This window comes from Anser anser, assembly GCF_964211835.1.
Source record: "Anser anser genome assembly, chromosome: 1".
NCBI classification, from domain to species: domain Eukaryota; kingdom Metazoa; phylum Chordata; class Aves; order Anseriformes; family Anatidae; genus Anser; species Anser anser.
The window spans coordinates 146,022,502-146,043,098 of record NC_139720.1 but is presented as its reverse complement, the minus strand read 5'-3'; the positions used below and the strand labels follow the sequence as shown (position 1 = coordinate 146,043,098).

The following is a 20,597-nucleotide window of genomic DNA, read 5'->3' as shown; positions in this document are numbered from 1 at the left end:
GGCTTACAGCCTATGGATCTTATTTTTTTCCAGAAAATACCTAGATCTTCTCAATTGTACATTCCTCAGTTAAGTCACATGTGGGAAAGAACTGTGAATGAAAACAAGTGTCAAAGCTTTTGTTTACACTTAGCTTTTCTTCTTAGCATCCATTTTAACCACAAACATGCCCAATTCTCTCTTTCTTGAATCTTTCAAATATTCTAACCATTCACTGCTGATAGTTAAGACGCTTTAGTTCACCTGTACTTAAACACCTGTCCTGCAATGTCCAGGAATGTATCCAATACTTGTTACATTTCATTGAATTGGAAAAAAAAAAAACCCTTGTGAAACTCAACATAGTTATCTTTTAATATAATATTTTATAACAATTTAATAATATAATTTAATACCAGGACATACCATTAAATTATAAGCAAAAACAGACAAAAAACAGCAACAAAGGAAAACTGAAATGACAATTACTTGTAACAGTCAAAAACCTGTACGTCTTGAAAAAGAAACCAAGGAATGTGTCTTTTCTCCCCCTCACTGGAAATTTGTAATATAATTAAATATATGCCAGCAGATTCCGAAAAAAAAACACAACACTGAGGCTTTGAAGCTGAGTATAAAACAAATGTTTTCAGAAAATAACGTTCCTTTTCTCAGAAACTGTGAGAAACTTCTATGTGAAAATAGCGCTTTGTTCAGAAGTGCTGTCTTTTGCACTAACAATTCAGCCATCCACTACATTTTCTTAAGCCTCGCTCTCAGACTGTTATCATGCTGCAAAAAGGACTTTAGTGGTAAATATAGAAACGATCTCATCGACAAACAAAAATGCTACAGATAGGCTCCAAGCGGACTGCTCAACTACTTCCATTGAAAAGGCCGAACCTTTAGAGTTAACCAAGCCTAGGAAAGGCTTGCTCAGCTTGGGATGGAGCAGGAGCAAGGTGGCTTGAAACTGACCATAAACTTTCAAAACAGTCAGGGACAGCAGAATTACAAGTGAAAGGTTTTGCGAGAAAAAATTTGAATTAAGATTCTCAATTTCTCCAAACTACGTTACACAATGCTTTATAAGGCTTGCATATTCGGGGTTTGACAATAATTTCACAGTGCTTCAGGGATTTGGCAATAATTTCACAGGCCACTGGGTTGCTGTAGGTGGTGCCAGGATGTCTAAACCATCCAATTCCATTATTAAATCGGGTACCATCCATATCATAATCAACTGTATCACTTCATTCCTGCCAAATGTTTGTCTAGTCTGTTCTGAAGACCTGCAAATACTGGAAGCACCAGTCTTACTGATCTCTCTGACCCAGTGGTTGACTGCTTTTGTTTTAATCTAGTTTTTCCTCATACTTACCCTGCCACTACTTCTATCACAGACATGGAAAAAAAAAAGATTAGTTTCTTTCTCTTTGTGGCAGCCTTTTATGTAGCCAAAGATTGGCATGTTCACGTGTCCCTGCATTTGTTCATCACCCTGTACGTGTACACATGATATTTCTGTTCAAATGCAATACTGCACACTCTTGCCTCTGAAGCATTGCGCTTTTCTCAGACCTACTACCTCTTCAATTTGTCAAGATCAATTTTAATCCTAACCTTCTTTTTCAGCATGCTTGAAATTCTCCCTCGCTTGCTATTCGCTTCAAGTTTAACAAGCGTGCTCTTTCTCACCATCACACTTCTCACTGAAAACACCCAATACTGGACCCAAAAGAGACTATTCCAGAATCTACTATGTACATTCCTTCAGCTGTGAAACACTGTCTCACTACACCTTACCACCAACCTTATTTCAGCTGTCATACTTTTCTAATATGATTATGAAAACGCCACGTAAAACTGTACCAGAAACAATACAGCAAAGTCTAGACATACATATAACTAGTACTCCTCTACTAGCCATGCCTGTTACCTTGTCCTAATGGAAATCACACTGATTTGACAATTTAGGATTAACACAAGCTCGTTGCCATTTACTGCAGTGTTTTTGGCATGGCACTTCGCATGGTTTGTTCATAGCTTGCCAGGACATATATTTATTTATTTAGCTGAGAACCAACATTAAGTTGATGGCTGTGTAACTCTTTCCCATTTGAAAAGAACGGCATCAGATTTTTCTAGTTGACTCCACTTGACCTCCACAAGTTTTTACAGATAACCACTAACTGCTCCTGGCTTTTCAACACTTCTCTAACCTGTGTGACACTTTTAAAGCCACTTGTGTTTTTTCTAAAGACATCTTTAAAATCACTTTTATGGATTTGAACCATCTATCTTAACACATTCCTTCCCTATTGAAAGTTGAGGTCCTGCTCCCCTGACACCTTTCTCCCTTTTTTTCCTGTATCTACATACTCCCTCAATGGCTTGTGCATCCTCCCTCAATGGCTTAATGATCTGTGCATGTGGAAATCCTCATTTTGATACATGTGATACACTCCTTTGCTTTATTTCATACAATCTACTTATGCTAAATTTTAACTGTGTAAGTAGCACCGTTAGAAGAATAAAGACTTCATGACATTGTCATTCTGTCCCTCTACTACAACTGTACAGAAAAACTCTGTGAAAGGTATCCAGAGGTTCCTGAAGACAGGCTGCACAAACAGCTCTTTAAAACCTTCACAGGTCTTCTTGTATCTACCTTCAGACAACTGTTCTTCTCTTCACTCAGAATTATAACTACTGATGCTGCTCATATATCACTTGCGACTAAAGTACGCTAAAACCTACGTACACAGAGAAATATGTTGGCTATATAGAGACAGTACAGTTTTAAGGCATCTGATATAGATCAAGTAGAATGGTGTGAATATCTCTCTTTCTCATTTCAGTTTAGCCTCTAGCGGGAGAAAGTCATTACCAGTCGGGAAATGTTGGCAGAGTGCTAGCAGAGGACTTGCTACTGACTGGAATAACATGGAGACAGAAAGTATTTCATTAAGTGATGCAAGAAGGTATTTTAAGGAAAACAAGGTGATCCTTTTGGAACTATATATGAACACTGCATTTATTCTTTCCCACATTAAAGACCATTTCCCCAAAGTATAACAGCAGTACAATCATCTCTGGCTTATCAAATTAAAATTTGTTATCTGACTTCTCTAACTACATTTCAGCTGGTTTTATTCATAAAGGACAGTGTTGTACTGTAGCAGTAACCAGAATAAGTTTAAGATTTGCTCTGACACAGCAGAAGAAAACAGTTACAGTGCAGGCAGAATATAATTTTAATTCATAGTTGAGAGATAACATGAGAGGAAGAAGAAAACAGCTAAATAAGCAAAAAACATACATACACAATATAAAATTCAAAAGACATTTTTAGCAACATACTTTATTCTTTCAGTTGACTATCTGTTTCTCCCAATATAGTGTCTACCTATTCCTACTGTAATTAACTCACTAAAAAAAACAATAAAAATTTTATTTTTCTAATTTCTAGCATTTTCTAATTTCTAGCAGATACATAACGTTCTACTGCCTAAAGTCTTTCAAACATATCTTTCACCTTGCCCAATCCTTACCTTAGCACTTTTTGATATTGCTGTCTGTTTTTCCTCGTTACGACGTTTACGTTGGGACACCACTCCTCCTGAATCATTGGACATCTGTGCCATTACCAATGCATGCTTCTGCTACAATAAAATGTAACAATGAATTATATTTCACTTGTTAACTATAAAGGAAGAAGGTACCTGGAAGAAGAAACCTTACCTGTAAATCATTTAACTGAGCTTGCATGCTTCTTGCATGATCTTCTAACTTCTTGTTGTATTCGTACATGCCTCTTAACTGAAAGAATCAAAAACCATTCAAATAGCTGTAGATTCAAAACTCACTTTTTGACTTAACCATCACATTGAAAACATTTGATGTGATTGCTAAATGATTAAAAGTTCAATTTTTTTCTTCTCAGCACGGACAGTGATAGAAACAAAATCACTGTCCACTTCCTCAACAAATCACGGGATGGCCGAGGTGGGAAGGGACCTCTGGAGACCATCTGGTCCAACCATCTTGTTTAAACGGGGCCACCCAGAGCAGGCTGCCCAGGACCACGTCCAGGCAGCTTGTGAAGATCTTCAAGGACGGGGACTCCTCAACCTCTCCAGGCAACCTCTGCCTGGATAAATAAAATAGTCGTGGCTCTTTGTTGACTTGCGGCCCAACCTTTCCGCTTACAGGGGAAGAATAAGCACAATACCTCTTTAGGGATATAGGCACTACGTATTTGATTACTTCTCATTAAGAAATGACACAAAAATGGAGTGCATGTTTCAAGAATGGTCTAATGGCCTTGGAAATAGAGAGGGTGAAAGTTTTCTTCTCGCAAGAATGACACTGTCACTGACCATGCTCTGTGAGAAAAGAATACGAGGCAAACTATAACCTCCATTTAAATATAAGTAACGTACTCTATGGATACAACAAACATCCCGATCATCATGTAAGTCCTCTGTGAATACTTCAGTTTGCACAAAAGAGAAGGACAAAGATTTTACTGAGACTAGGAAGCAGATGATTTTCATCAGACTCAAGAGCATCAGAACTGCAATTCACTGAAGGAGCAATGGTCAAAAGAGTTTACGTAGCAATTTGCCTGTCAGCATTTAGGTCAGATTTAAGTCAAGTGAGAAGAAAACTTTAACTCTGTATTATTGTGAACCACTGTCTCAGCGTGTCTTTAAGAACAGAGAAAATATTCCTTTAATTAACACTTTCAAAAATAACTGAAGATACTGAGTAATCATGGAATTAGACATACACACGCTACTTTTTATTTAATAGAATCAGCAGAGCAATTCAGCACAGGGTGGCTTCCATTATAAAATACTTTCTCTCTATCCAATCTCAGTTTGCTTCAGAGGATATGGTTAGTCTTTCCTAAAATCACCTGTTGCTACAGGGTCAGGGGACTAACTCTAATTTCTTTAATACTGGAAAAGATCTGAGAGACTAAATTTCACGTGCTAGAAAATGAAGCAGAAAGTAATTACAACCATTCACACAATTCTTGTCTTACAGAAACAAAATCAGCAATTTTGCAAACAACTTGTTCAAACGTTTAAAATTGTTGACTGTAACTTCTAAAGCTACTAATAACAGGAAATAATTAATCTTGCCTGATTTTTTAGGAAATCATTCTCCACCATCACACAGGTAAATGATGACTTCAGTCTACTATTTTCCTGAGCCACTCCTCTCAAGGCGTCTCTCATTCGGTTCATTTCTGTCCTATAAAGCTATAGAAATATCAAATGTTAAAGCATGATTAACAAGAGCGTATTTTAGAAATAATTCTCAGCTAAGTTCCATTTTACTGTTAAAATAATAGGACAAACTTCCAATGATCAAATTTGTAATTCTGCATGGTCCAATCTGCACATACAACCAGTAGTGAAGAAAGCAACATCCACACCACGTATTAAGAAGAAATAGAAAGAAAACGGGAGCCACGGCGTACAGCCTATGGATCTTATTTTTTTCCAGAAAATACCTAGATCTTCTCAATTGTACATTCCCCAGTTAAGTCACATGTGGGAAAGAACTGTGAATGAAAACAAATGTCAAAGCTTTTGTTTACACTTAGCTTTTCTTCTTAGCATCCATTTTAACCACAAACATGCCCAATTCTCTCTTTCTTGAATCTTTCAAATATTCTAACCATTCACTGCTGATAGTTAAGACGCTTTAGTTCACCTGTACTTAAACACCTGTCCTGCAATGTCCAGGAATGTATCCAATACTTGTTACATTTCATTGAATTGGAAAAAAAAAACCCTTGTGAAACTCAACATAGTTATCTTTTAATATAATATTTTATATTATAATAATATAATTTAATACCAGGACATACCATTAAATTATAAGCAAAAACAGACAAAAAACAGCAACAAAGGAAAACTGAAATGACAATTACTTGTAACAGTCAAAAACCTGTGCGTCTTGAAAAAGAAACCAAGGAATGTGTCTTTTCTCCCCCTCACTGGAAATTTGTAATATAATTAAATATATGCCAGCAGATTCTGAAAAAAAGCAACACTGAGGCTTTGAAGCTGAGTATAAAACAAATGTTTTCAGAAAATAACGTTCCTTTTCTCAGAAACTGTGAGAAACTTCTATGTGAAAATAGCGCCTTGTTCAGAAGTGCTGTCTTTTGCACTAACAATTCAGCCATCCACTACATTTTCTTAAGCCTCGCTCTCAGACTGTTATCATGCTGCAAAAAGGACTTTAGTGGTAAATATAGAAACGATCTCATCGACAAACAAAAATGCTACAGATAGGCTCCAAGCGGACTGCTCAACTACTTCCATTATAAAGGCCGAACCTTTAGAGTTAACCAAGCCTAGGAAAGGCTTGCTCAGCTTGGGATGGAGCAGGAGCAAGGTGGCTTGAAACTGACCATAAACTTTCAAAACAGTCAGGGACAGCAGAATTACAAGTGAAAGGTTTTGCGAGAAAAAATTTGAATTAAGATTCTCAATTTCTCCAAACTACGTTACACAATGCTTTATAAGGCTTGCATATTCGGGGTTTGACAATAATTTCACAGTGCTTCAGGGATTTGGCAATAATTTCACAGGCCACTGGGTTGCTGTAGGTGGTGCCAGGATGTCTAAACCTTCCAATTCCATTATTAAATCGGGTACCATCCATATCATAATCAACTGTATCACTTCATTCCTGCCAAATGTTTGTCTAGTCTGTTCTGAAGACCTGCAAATACTGGAAGCACCAGTCTTACTGATCTCTCTGACCCAGTGGTTGACTGCTTTTGTTTTAATCTAGTTTTTCCTCATACTTACCCTGCCACTACTTCTATCACAGACATGGAAAAAAAAAAGATTACTTTCTTTCTCTTTGTGGCAGCCTTTTATGTAGCCAAAGATTGGCATGTTCACGTGTCCCTGCATTTGTTCATCACCCTGCATGTGTACAGATGATATTTCTGTTCAAATGCAATACTGCACACTCTTGCCTCTGAAGCATTGCGCTTTTCTCAGACCTACTACCTCTTCAATTTGTCAAGATCAATTTTAATCCTAACCTTCTTTTTCAGCATGCTTGAAATTCTCCCTCGCTTGCTATTCGCTTCAAGTTTAACAAGCGTGCTCTTTCTCACCATCACACTTCTCACTGAAAACACCCAATACTGGACCCAAAAGAGACTATTCCAGAATCTACTATGTACATTCCTTCAGCTGTGAAACACTGTCTCACTACACCTTACCACCAACCTTACTTCAGCTGTCATACTTTTCTAATATGATTATGAAAACGCCACGTAAAACTGTACCAGAAACAATACAGCAAAGTCTAGACATACATATAACTAGTACTCCTCTACTAGCCATGCCTGTTACCTTGTCCTAATGGAAATCACACTGATTTGACAATTTAGGATTAACACAAGCTCGTTGCCATTTACTGCAGTGTTTTTGGCATGGCACTTCGCATGGTTTGTTCATAGCTTGCCAGGACATATATTTATTTATTTAGCTGAGAACCAACATTAAGTTGATGGCTGTGTAACTCTTTCCCATTTGAAAAGAACGGCATCAGATTTTTCTAGTTGACTCCACTTGACCTCCACAAGTTTTTACAGATAACCACTAACTGCTCCTGGCTTTTCAACACTTCTCTAACCTGTGTGACACTTTTAAAGCCACTTGTGTTTTTTCTAAAGACATCTTTAAAATCACTTTTATGGATTTGAACCATCTATCTTAACACATTCCTTCCCTATTGAAAGTTGAGGTCCTGCTCCCCTGACACCTTTCTCCCTTTTTTTCCTGTATCTACATACTCCCTCAATGGCTTGTGCATCCTCCCTCAATGGCTTAATGATCTGTGCATGTGGAAATCCTCATTTTGATACATGTGATACACTCCTTTGCTTTATTTCATACAATCTACTTATGCTAAATTTTAACTGTGTAAGTAGCACCGTTAGAAGAATAAAGACTTCATGACATTGTCATTCTGTCCCTCTACTACAACTGTACAGAAAAACTCTGTGAAAGGTATCCAGAGGTTCCTGAAGACAGGCTGCACAAACAGCTCTTTAAAACCTTCACAGGTCTTCTTGTATCTACCTTCAGACAACTGTTCTTCTCTTCACTCAGAATTATAACTACTGATGCTGCTCATATATCACTTGCGACTAAAGTACGCTAAAACCTACGTACACAGAGAAATATGTTGGCTATATAGAGACAGTACAGTTTTAAGGCATCTGATATAGATCAAGTAGAATGGTGTGAATATCTCTCTTTCTCATTTCAGTTTAGCCTCTAGCGGGAGAAAGTCATTACCAGTCGGGAAATGTTGGCAGAGTGCTAGCAGAGGACTTGCTACTGACTGGAATAACATGGAGACAGAAAGTATTTCATTAAGTGATGCAAGAAGGTATTTTAAGGAAAACAAGGTGATCCTTTTGGAACTATATATGAACACTGCATTTATTCTTTCCCACATTAAAGACCATTTCCCCAAAGTATAACAGCAGTACAATCATCTCTGGCTTATCAAATTAAAATTTGTTATCTGACTTCTCTAACTACATTTCAGCTGGTTTTATTCATAAAGGACAGTGTTGTACTGTAGCAGTAACCAGAATAAGTTTAAGATTTGCTCTGACACAGCAGAAGAAAACAGTTACAGTGCAGGCAGAATATAATTTTAATTCATAGTTGAGAGATAACATGAGAGGAAGAAGAAAACAGCTAAATAAGCAAAAAACATATACATACACAATATAAAATTCAAAAGACATTTTTAGCAACATACTTTATTCTTTCAGTTGACTATCTGTGTCTCCCAATATAGTGTCTACCTATTCCCACTGTAATTAACTCACTAAAAAAAACAATAAAAATTTTATTTTTCTAATTTCTAGCATTTTCTAATTTCTAGCAGATACATAACGTTCTACTGCCTAAAGTCTTTCAAACAGATCTTTCACCTTGCCCAATTCTTACCTTAGCACTTTTTGATATTGCTGTCTCTTTTTCCTCGTTACCACGTTTACGTTGGTACACCACTCCTCCTGACACATTGGACATCTGTGCCATTACCAATGCATGCTTCTGCTACAATAAAATGTAACAATGAATTATATTTCACTTGTTAACTATAAAGGAAGAAGGTACCTGGAAGAAGAAACCTTACCTGTAAATCATTTAACTGAGCTTGCATGCTTCTTGCATGATCTTCTAACTTCTTGTTGTATTCGTACATGCCACTTAACTGAAAGAATCAAAAACCATTCAAATAGCTGTAGATTCAAAACTCACTTTTTGACTTAACCATCACATTGAAATCATTTGATGTGATTGCTAAAAGTTCAATTTTTTTCTTCTCAGCATGGACAGTGATAGAAACAAAATCACTGTCCACTTCCTCAACAAATCACGGGATGGCCGAGGTGGGAAGGGACCTCTGGAGACCATCTGGTCCAACCATCTTGTTTAAACGGGGCCACCCAGAGCAGGCTGCCCAGGACCACGTCCAGGCAGCTTGTGAAGATCTTCAAGGACGGGGACTCCTCAACCTCTCCAGGCAATCTCTGCCTGGATAAATAAAATAGTCGTGGCTCTTTGTTGACTTGCGGCCCAACCTTTCCGCTTACAGGGGAAGAATAAGCACAATACCTCTTTAGGGATATAGGCACTACGTATTTGATTACTTCTCATAAAGAAATGACACAAAAAATGGAGTGCATGTTTCAAGAATGGTCTAATGGCCTTGGAAATAGAGAGGGTGAAAGTTTTCTTCTCGCAAGAATGACACTGTCACAGACCATGCTCTGTGAGAAAAGAATACGAGGCAAACTATAACCTCCATTTAAATATAAGTAACGTACTCTATGGATACAACAAACATCCCGATCATCATGTAAGTCCTCTGTGAATACTTCAGTTTGCACAAAAGAGAAGGACAAAGATTTTACTGAGACTAGGAAGCAGATGATTTTCATCAGACTCAAGAGCATCAGAACTGCAATTCACTGAAGGAGCAATGGTCAAAAGAGTTTACGTAGCAATTTGCCTGTCAGCATTTAGGTCAGATTTAAGTCAAGTGAGAAGAAAACTTTAACTCTGTATTATTGTGAACCACTGTCTCAGCGTGTCTTTAAGAACAGAGAAAATATTCCTTTAATTAACACTTTCAAAAATAACTGAAGATACTGAGTAATCATGGAATTAGAAATACACATACTACTTTTTATTTAATAGAATCAGCAGAGCAATTCAGCACAGGGTAGCTTCCATTATAAAATACTTTCTCTCTATCCAATCTCAGTTTGCTTCAAAGGATATGGTTAGTCTTTCCTAAAATCACCTGTTGCTACAGGGTCAGGGGACTAACTCTAATTTCTTTAATACTGGAAAAGATCTGAGAGACTAAATTTCACGTGCTAGAAAATGAAGCAGAAAGTAATTACAACCATTCACACAATTCTTGTCTTACAGAAACAAAATCAGCAATTTTGCAAACAACTTGTTCAAACGTTTAAAATTGTTGACTGTAACTTCTAAAGCTACTAATAACAGGAAATAATTAATCTTGCCTGTTTTTTTAGGGAATCATTCTCATCCATCACAGACTTAAATGATGACTTCAGTTTACTATTTTCCTCAGCCACTCCTCTCAAGGTTTCTTTCATTCGGTTCATTTCGGTATCAGGTTGCTATAGAAATATCAAATGTTAAAGCATGATTAACAAGAGCGTATTTTAGAAATAATTCTCAACTAAGTTCCATTTTCCTGTTAAAATAACAGGGCAAACTTCCAAAGATCAAATTTGTAATTCTGCATGGTCCAATCTGCACATACAACCAGTAGTGAAGAAAGCAACATCCACACCACGTATTAAGAAGAAATAGAAAGAAAATGGGAGCCACGGCGTACAGCCTATGGATCTTATTTTTTTCCAGAAAATACCTAGATCTTCTCAATTGTACATTCCTCAGTTAAGTCACATGTGGGAAAGAACTGTGAATGAAAACAAATGTCAAAGCTTTTGTTTACACTTAGCTTTTCTTCTTAGCATCCATTTTAACCACAAACATGCCCAATTCTCTCTTTCTTGAATCTTTCAAATATTCTAACCATTCACTGCTGATAGTTAAGACGCTTTAGTTCACCTGTACTTAAACACCTGTCCTGCAATGTCCAGGAATGTATCCAATACTTGTTACATTTCATTGAATTGGAAAAAAAAAAAACCTTGTGAAACTCAACATAGTTATCTTTTAATATAATATTTTATAACATAATTTAATAATATAATTTAATACCAGGACATACCATTAAATTATAAGCAAAAACAGACAAAAAACAGCAACAAAGGAAAACTGAAATGACAATTACTTGTAACAGTCAAAAACCTGTACGTCTTGAAAAAGAAACCAAGGAATGTGTCTTTTCTCCCCCTCACTGGAAATTTGTAATATAATTAAATATATGCCAGCAGATTCCGAAAAAAAAACACAACACTGAGGCTTTGAAGTTGAGTATAAAACAAATGTTTTCAGAAAATAACGTTCCTTTTCTCAGAAACTGTGAGAAACTTCTATGTGAAAATAGCGCCTTGTTCAGAAGTGCTGTCTTTTGCACTAACAATTCAGCCATCCACTACATTTTCTTAAGCCTCGCTCTCAGACTGTTATCATGCTGCAAAAAGGACTTTAGTGGTAAATATAGAAACGATCTCATCGACAAACAAAAATGCTACAGATAGGCTCCAAGCGGACTGCTCAACTACTTCCATTGAAAAGGCCGAACCTTTAGAGTTAACCAAGCCTAGGAAAGGCTTGCTCAGCTTGGGATGGAGCAGGAGCAAGGTGGCTTGAAACTGACCATAAACTTTCAAAACAGTCAGGGACAGCAGAATTACAAGTGAAAGGTTTTGCGAGAAAAAATTTGAATTAAGATTCTCAATTTCTCCAAACTACGTTACACAATGCTTTATAAGGCTTGCATATTCGGGGTTTGACAATAATTTCACAGTGCTTCAGGGATTTGGCAATAATTTCACAGGCCACTGGGTTGCTGTAGGTGGTGCCAGGATGTCTAAACCATCCAATTCCATTATTAAATCGGGTACCATCCATATCATAATCAACTGTATCACTTCATTCCTGCCAAATGTTTGTCTAGTCTGTTCTGAAGACCTGCAAATACTGGAAGCACCAGTCTTACTGATCTCTCTGACCCAGTGGTTGACTGCTTTTGTTTTAATCTAGTTTTTCCTCATACTTACCCTGCCACTACTTCTATCACAGACATGGAAAAAAAAAAGATTAGTTTCTTTCTCTTTGTGGCAGCCTTTTATGTAGCCAAAGATTGGCATGTTCACGTGTCCCTGCATTTGTTCATCACCCTGCATGTGTACAGATGATATTTCTGTTCAAATGCAATACTGCACACTCTTGCCTCTGAAGCATTGCGCTTTTCTCAGACCTACTACCTCTTCAATTTGTCAAGATCAATTTTAATCCTAACCTTCTTTTTCAGCATGCTTGAAATTCTCCCTCGCTTGCTATTCGCTTCAAGTTTAACAAGCGTGCTCTTTCTCACCATCACACTTCTCACTGAAAACACCCAATACTGGACCCAAAAGAGACTATTCCAGAATCTACTATGTACATTCCTTCAGCTGTGAAACACTGTCTCACTACACCTTACCACCAACCTTATTTCAGCTGTCATACTTTTCTAATATGATTATGAAAACGCCACGTAAAACTGTACCAGAAACAATACAGCAAAGTCTAGACATACATATAACTAGTACTCCTCTACTAGCCATGCCTGTTACCTTGTCCTAATGGAAATCACACTGATTTGACAATTTAGGATTAACACAAGCTCGTTGCCATTTACTGCAGTGTTTTTGGCATGGCACTTCGCATGGTTTGTTCATAGCTTGCCAGGACATATATTTATTTATTTAGCTGAGAACCAACATTAAGTTGATGGCTGTGTAACTCTTTCCCATTTGAAAAGAACGGCATCAGATTTTTCTAGTTGACTCCACTTGACCTCCACAAGTTTTTACAGATAACCACTAACTGCTCCTGGCTTTTCAACACTTCTCTAACCTGTGTGACACTTTTAAAGCCACTTGTGTTTTTTCTAAAGACATCTTTAAAATCACTTTTATGGATTTGAACCATCTATCTTAACACATTCCTTCCCTATTGAAAGTTGAGGTCCTGCTCCCCTGACACCTTTCTCCCTTTTTTTCCTGTATCTACATACTCCCTCAATGGCTTGTGCATCCTCCCTCAATGGCTTAATGATCTGTGCATGTGGAAATCCTCATTTTGATACATGTGATACACTCCTTTGCTTTATTTCATACAATCTACTTATGCTAAATTTTAACTGTGTAAGTAGCACCGTTAGAAGAATAAAGACTTCATGACATTGTCATTCTGTCCCTCTACTACAACTGTACAGAAAAACTCTGTGAAAGGTATCCAGAGGTTCCTGAAGACAGGCTGCACAAACAGCTCTTTAAAACCTTCACAGGTCTTCTTGTATCTACCTTCAGACAACTGTTCTTCTCTTCACTCAGAATTATAACTACTGATGCTGCTCATATATCACTTGCGACTAAAGTACGCTAAAACCTACGTACACAGAGAAATATGTTGGCTATATAGAGACAGTACAGTTTTAAGGCATCTGATATAGATCAAGTAGAATGGCGTGAATATCTCTCTTTCTCATTTCAGTTTAGCCTCTAGCGGGAGAAAGTCATTACCAGTCGGGAAATGTTGGCAGAGTGCTAGCAGAGGACTTGCTACTGACTGGAATAACATGGAGACAGAAAGTATTTCATTAAGTGATGCAAGAAGGTATTTTAAGGAAAACAAGGTGATCCTTTTGGAACTATATATGAACACTGCATTTATCCTTTCCCACATTAAAGACCATTTCCCCAAAGTATAACAGCAGTACAATCATCTCTGGCTTATCAAATTAAAATTTGTTATCTGACTTCTCTAACTACATTTCAGCTGGTTTTATTCATAAAGGACAGTGTTGTACTGTAGCAGTAACCAGAATAAGTTTAAGATTTGCTCTGACACAGCAGAAGAAAACAGTTACAGTGCAGGCAGAATATAATTTTAATTCATAGTTGAGAGATAACATGAGAGGAAGAAGAAAACATAGCTAAATAAGCAAAAAACATGTACATACACAATATAAAATTCAAAAGACATTTTTAGCAACATACTTTATTCTTTCAGTTGACTGTTTCTCCCAATATAGTGTCTACCTATTCCTACTGTAATTAACTCACTAAAAAAAATCAATAAAAATTATTTTATTTTTCTAATTTCTAGCATTTTCTAATTTCTAGCAGATACATAACGTTCTACTGCCTAAAGTCTTTCAAACAGATCTTTCACCTTGCCCAGTCCTTACCTTATCACTTTTTGATGCTCCTGTCTCATTTTTCTCCATACCACGTTTACGTGAGCGCACCACTTGTCCTGAATCATTAGACTTCTGTGTCATTACCAATGCATGCTTCTGCTACAATAAAACGTAACAATGAATTATATTTCACTTGTTAACTATAAAGGAAGAAGGTACCTGGAAGAAGAAACCTTACCTTTGAATCATTTAACTGAGCTTGCATGCTTCTTGCTCGATCTTCTAACTTCTTGTTCTGTTCTTTCGCGTCACTTAACTGAAAGAATCAAAAACCATTCAAATAGCTGTAGATTCAAAACTCACTTTTTGACTTAACCATCACACTGAAATCATTTGATGTGATTGCTAAAAGTTCAATTTTTTTCTTCTCAGCATGGACAGTGATAGAAACAAAATCACTGTCCACTTCCTCAACAAATCACGGGATGGCCGAGGTGGGAAGGGACCTCTGGAGACCATCTGGTCCAACCATCTTGTTTAAACAGGGCCACCCAGAGCAGGCTGCCCAGGACCACGTCCAGGCAGCTTGTGAAGATCTTCAAGGACGGGGACTCCTCAACCTCTCCAGGCAACCTCTGCCTGGATAAATAAAATAGTCGTGGCTCTTTGTTGACTTGCGGCCCAACCTTTCCGCTTACAGGGGAAGAATAAGCACAATACCTCTTTAGGGATATAGGCACTACATATTTGATTACTTCTCATAAAGAAATGACACAAAAAATGGAGTGCATGTTTCAAGAATGGTCTAATGGCCTTGGAAATAGAGAGGGTGAAAGTTTTCTTCTCGAAAGAATGACACTGTTACTGACCATGCTCTGTGAGAAAAGAATACGAGGCAAACTATAACCTCCATTTAAATATAAGTAACGTACTCTATGGATACAACAAACATCCCGATCATCATGTAAGTCCTCTGTGAATACTTCAGTTTGCACAAAAGAGGAGGACAAAGATTTTACTGAGACTAGGAAGCAGATGATTTTCATCAGACTCAAGAGCATCAGAACTGCAATTCACTGAAGGAGCAATGGTCAAAAGAGTTTACGTAGCAATTTGCCTGTCAGCATTTAGGTCAGATTTAAGTCAAGTGAGAAGAAAACTTTAACTCTGTATTATTGTGAACCACTGTCTCAGCGTGTCTTTAAGAACAGAGAAAATATTCCTTTAATTAACACTTTCAAAAATAACTGAAGATACTGAGTAATCATGGAATTAGAAATACACATACTACTTTTTATTTAATAGAATCAGCAGAGCAATTCAGCACAGGGTGGCTTCCATTATAAAATACTTTCTCTCTATCCAATCTCAGTTTGCTTCAGAGGATATGGTTAGTCTTTCCTAAAATCACCCGTTGCTACAGGGTCAGAGGACTAACTCTAATTTCTTTAATACTGGAAAAAATCTGAGAGACTAAATTTCACGTGCTAGAAAATGAAGCAGAAAGTAATTACAACCATTCACACAATTCTTGTCTTACAGAAACAAAATCAGCAATTTTGCAAACAACTTGTTCAAACGTTTAAAATTGTTGACTGTAACTTCTAAAGCTACTAATAACAGGAAATAATTAATCTTGCCTGTTTTTTTAGGGAATCATTCTCATCCATCACAGACTTAAATGATGACTTCAGTTTACTATTTTCCTCAGCCACTCCTCTCAAGGTTTCTTTCATTCGGTTCATTTCGGTATCAGGTTGCTATAGAAATATCAAATGTTAAAGCATGATTAACAAGAGCTTTTAGAAATAATCTTTTAGAAATAATTCTCAACTAAGTTCCATTTTCCTGTTAAAATAACAGGACAAACTTCCAAAGATCAAATTTGTAATTCTGCATGGTCCAATCTGCACATACAACCAGTAGTGAAGAAAGCAACATCCACACCACGTAGTAAGAAGAAATAGAAAGAAAATGGGAGCCACGGCGTACAGCCTATGGATCTTATTTTTTTTCCAGAAAATACCTAGATCTTCTCAATTGTACATTCCTCAGTTAAGTCACATGTGGGAAAGAACTGTGAATGAAAACAAATGTCAAAGCTTTTGTTTACACTTAGCTTTTCTTCTTAGCATCCATTTTAACCACAAACATGCCCAATTCTCTCTTTCTTGAATCTTTCAAATATTCTAACCATTCACTGATGATAGTTAAGACGCTTTAGTTCACCTGTACTTAAACACCTGTCCTGCAATGTCCAGGAATGTATCCAATACTTGTTACATTTCATTGAATTGGAAAAAAAAAAAAAAACCTTGTGAAACTCAACATAGTTATCTTTTAATATAATATTTTATAACATAATTTAATAATATAATTTAATACCAGGACATACCATTAAATTATAAGCAAAAACAGACAAAAAACAGCAACAAAGGAAAACTGAAATGACAATTACTTGTAACAGTCAAAAACCTGTGCGTCTTGAAAAAGAAACCAAGGAATGTGTCTTTTCTCCCCCTCACTGGAAATTTGTAATATAATTAAATATATGCCAGCAGATTCTGAAAAAAAAAACCAACACTGAGGCTTTGAAGTTGAGTATAAAACAAATGTTTTCAGAAAATAACGTTCCTTTTCTCAGAAACTGTGAGAAACTTCTATGTGAAAATAGCGCCTTGTTCAGAAGTGCTGTCTTTTGCACTAACAATTCAGCCATCCACTACATTTTCTTAAGCCTCGCTCTCAGACTGTTATCATGCTGCAAAAAGGACTTTAGTGGTAAATATAGAAACGATCTCATCAACAAACAAAAATGCTACATATAGGCTCCAAGCGGACAGCTCAACTACTTCCATTGAAAAGGCCGAACCTTTAGAGTTAACCAAGCCTAGGAAAGGCTTGCTCAGCTTGGGATGGAGCAGGAGCAAGGTGGCTTGAAACTGACCATAAACTTTCAAAACAGTCAGGGACAGCAGAATTACAAGTGAAAGGTTTTGCGAGAAAAAATTTGAATTAAGATTCTCAATTTCTCCAAACTACGTTACACAATGCTTTATAAGGCTTGCATATTCGGGGTTTGACAATAATTTCACAGTGCTTCAGGGATTTGGCAATAATTTCACAGGCCACTGGGTTGCTGTAGGTGGTGCCAGGATGTCTAAACCATCCAATTCCATTATTAAATCGGGTACCATCCATATCATAATCAACTGTATCACTTCATTCCTGCCAAATGTTTGTCTAGTCTGTTCTGAAGACCTGCAAATACTGGAAGCACCAGTCTTAAGACCTCTCTGACCCAGTGGTTGACTGCTTTTGTTTTAATCTAGTTTTTCCTCATACTTACCCTGCCACTACTTCTATCACAGACATGGAAAAAAAAAAGATTACTTTCTTTCTCTTTGTGGCAGCCTTTTATGTAGCCAAAGATTGGCATGTTCACGTGTCCCTGCATTTGTTCATCACCCTGCATGTGTACAGATGATATTTCTGTTCAAATGCAATACTGCACACTCTTGCCTCTGAAGCATTGCGCTTTTCTCAGACCTACTACCTCTTCAATTTGTCAAGATCAATTTTAATCCTAACCTTCTTTTTCAGCATGCTTGAAATTCTCCCTCGCTTGCTATTCGCTTCAAGTTTAACAAGCGTGCTCTTTCTCACCATCACACTTCTCACTGAAAACACCCAATACTGGACCCAAAAGAGACTATTCCAGAATCTACTATGTACATTCCTTCAGCTGTGAAACACTGTCTCACTACACCTTACCACCAACCTTATTTCAGCTGTCATACTTTTCTAATATGATTATGAAAACGCCACGTAAAACTGTACCAGAAACAATACAGCAAAGTCTAGACATACATATAACTAGTACTCCTCTACTAGCCATGCCTGTTACCTTGTCCTAATGGAAATCACACTGATTTGACAATTTAGGATTAACACAAGCTCGTTGCCATTTACTGCAGTGTTTTTGGCATGGCACTTCGCATGGTTTGTTCATAGCTTGCCAGGACATATATTTATTTATTTAGCTGAGAACCAACATTAAGTTGATGGCTGTGTAACTCTTTCCCATTTGAAAAGAACGGCATCAGATTTTTCTAGTTGACTCCACTTGACCTCCACAAGTTTTTACAGATAACCACTAACTGCTCCTGGCTTTTCAACACTTCTCTAACCTGTGTGACACTTTTAAAGCCACTTGTGTTTTTTCTAAAGACATCTTTAAAATCACTTTTATGGATTTGAACCATCTATCTTAACACATTCCTTCCCTATTGAAAGTTGAGGTCCTGCTCCCCTGACACCTTTCTCCCTTTTTTTCCTGTATCTACATACTCCCTCAATGGCTTGTGCATCCTCCCTCAATGGCTTAATGATCTGTGCATGTGGAAATCCTCATTTTGATACATGTGATACACTCCTTTGCTTTATTTCATACAATCTACTTATGCTAAATTTTAACTGTGTAAGTAGCACCGTTAGAAGAATAAAGACTTCATGACATTGTCATTCTGTCCCTCTACTACAACTGTACAGAAAAACTCTGTGAAAGGTATCCAGAGGTTCCTGAAGACAGGCTGCACAAACAGCTCTTTAAAACCTTCACAGGTCTTCTTGTATCTACCTTCAGACAACTGTTCTTCTCTTCACTCAGAATTATAACTACTGATGCTGCTCATATATCACTTGCGACTAAAGTACGCTAAAACCTACGTACACAGAGAAATATGTTGGCTATATAGAGACAGTACAGTTTTAAGGCATCTGATATAGATCAAGTAGAATGGTGTGAATATCTCTCTCTCATTTCAGTTTAGCCTCTAGCGGGAGAAAGTCATTACCAGTCGGGAAATGTTGGCAGAGTACTAGCAGAGGACTTGCTACTGACTGGAATAACATGGAGACAGAAAGTATTTCATTAAGTGATGCAAGAAGGTATTTTAAGGAAAACAAGGTGATCCTTTTGGAACTATATATGAACACTGCATTTATTCTTTCCCACATTAAAGACCATTTCCCCAAAGTATAACAGCAGTACAATCATCTCTGGCTTATCAAATTAAAATTTGTTATCTGACTTCTCTAACTACATTTCAGCTGGTTTTATTCATAAAGGACAGTGTTGTACTGTAGCAGTAACCAGGATAAGTTTAAGATTTGCTCTGACACAGCAGAAGAAAACAGTTACAGTGCAGGCAGAATATAATTTTAATTCATAGTTGAGAGATAACATGAGAGGAAGAAGAAAACATAGCTAAATAAGCAAAAAACATGTACATACACAATATAAAATTCAAAAGACATTTTTAGCAACATACTTTATTCTTTCAGTTGACTGTTTCTCCCAATATAGTGTCTACCTATTCCTACTGTAATTAACTCACTAAAAAAAATCAATAAAAATTATTTTATTTTTCTAATTTCTAGCATTTTCTAATTTCTAGCAGATACATAACGTTCTACTGCCTAAAGTCTTTCAAACAGATCTTTCACCTTGCCCAGTCCTTACCTTATCACTTTTTGATGCTCCTGTCTCATTTTTCTCCATACCACGTTTACGTGAGCGCACCACTTGTCCTGAATCATTAGACTTCTGTCTCATTACGAATGCATGCTTCTGCTACAATAAAACGTAACAATGAATTATATTTCACTTGTTAACTATAAAGGAAGAAGGTACCTGGAAGAAGAAACCTTACCTGTAAATCATTTAACTGAGCTTGCATGCTTCTTGCTCGATCTTCTAACTTCTTGTTCTGTTCTTTCGCGTCACTTAACTGAAAGAATCAAAAACCATTCAAATAGCTGTAGATTCAAAACTCACTTTTTGACTTAACCATCACACTGAAATCATTTGATGTGATTGCTAAAAGTTCAATTTTTTTCTTCTCAGCATGGACAGTGATAGAAACAAAATCACTGTCCACTTCCTCAACAAATCACGGGATGGCCGAGGTGGGAAGGGACCTCTGGAGACCATCTGGTCCAACCATCTTGTTTAAACAGGGCCACCCAGAGCAGGCTGCCCAGGACCACGTCCAGGCAGCTTGTGAAGATCTTCAAGGACGGGGACTCCTCAACCTCTCCAGGCAATCTCTGCCTGGATAAATAAAATAGTCGTGGCTCTTTGTTGACTTGCGGCCCAACCTTTCCGCTTACAGGGGAAGAATAAG

The 20,597-nt window shown here is 37.2% G+C and overlaps 1 protein-coding gene across 1 annotated transcript in view; it reads right to left on the bottom strand.

Moving 5' to 3' along the window:
* Positions 1 to 2,831: 2,831 nt before the first annotated feature.
* The window catches only part of LOC310901425 (E3 SUMO-protein ligase RanBP2-like), a gene marked incomplete at its 3' end in the record, with an annotated part of 66,453 nt that continues 48,687 nt past the window's right edge, over positions 2,832 to 20,597 (bottom strand). The window contains exons 32-36 of the mRNA XM_083840947.1: positions 19,934 to 20,044; positions 14,458 to 14,568; positions 8,994 to 9,104; positions 3,534 to 3,644; positions 2,832 to 2,915 (exon numbers count right to left, since the gene is read on the bottom strand). Coding sequence (XP_083697073.1) covers positions 2,832 to 2,915; positions 3,534 to 3,644; positions 8,994 to 9,104; positions 14,458 to 14,568; positions 19,934 to 20,044 — 528 coding nt within the window. The remainder of the gene's footprint in view (positions 2,916 to 3,533; positions 3,645 to 8,993; positions 9,105 to 14,457; positions 14,569 to 19,933; positions 20,045 to 20,597) is intronic.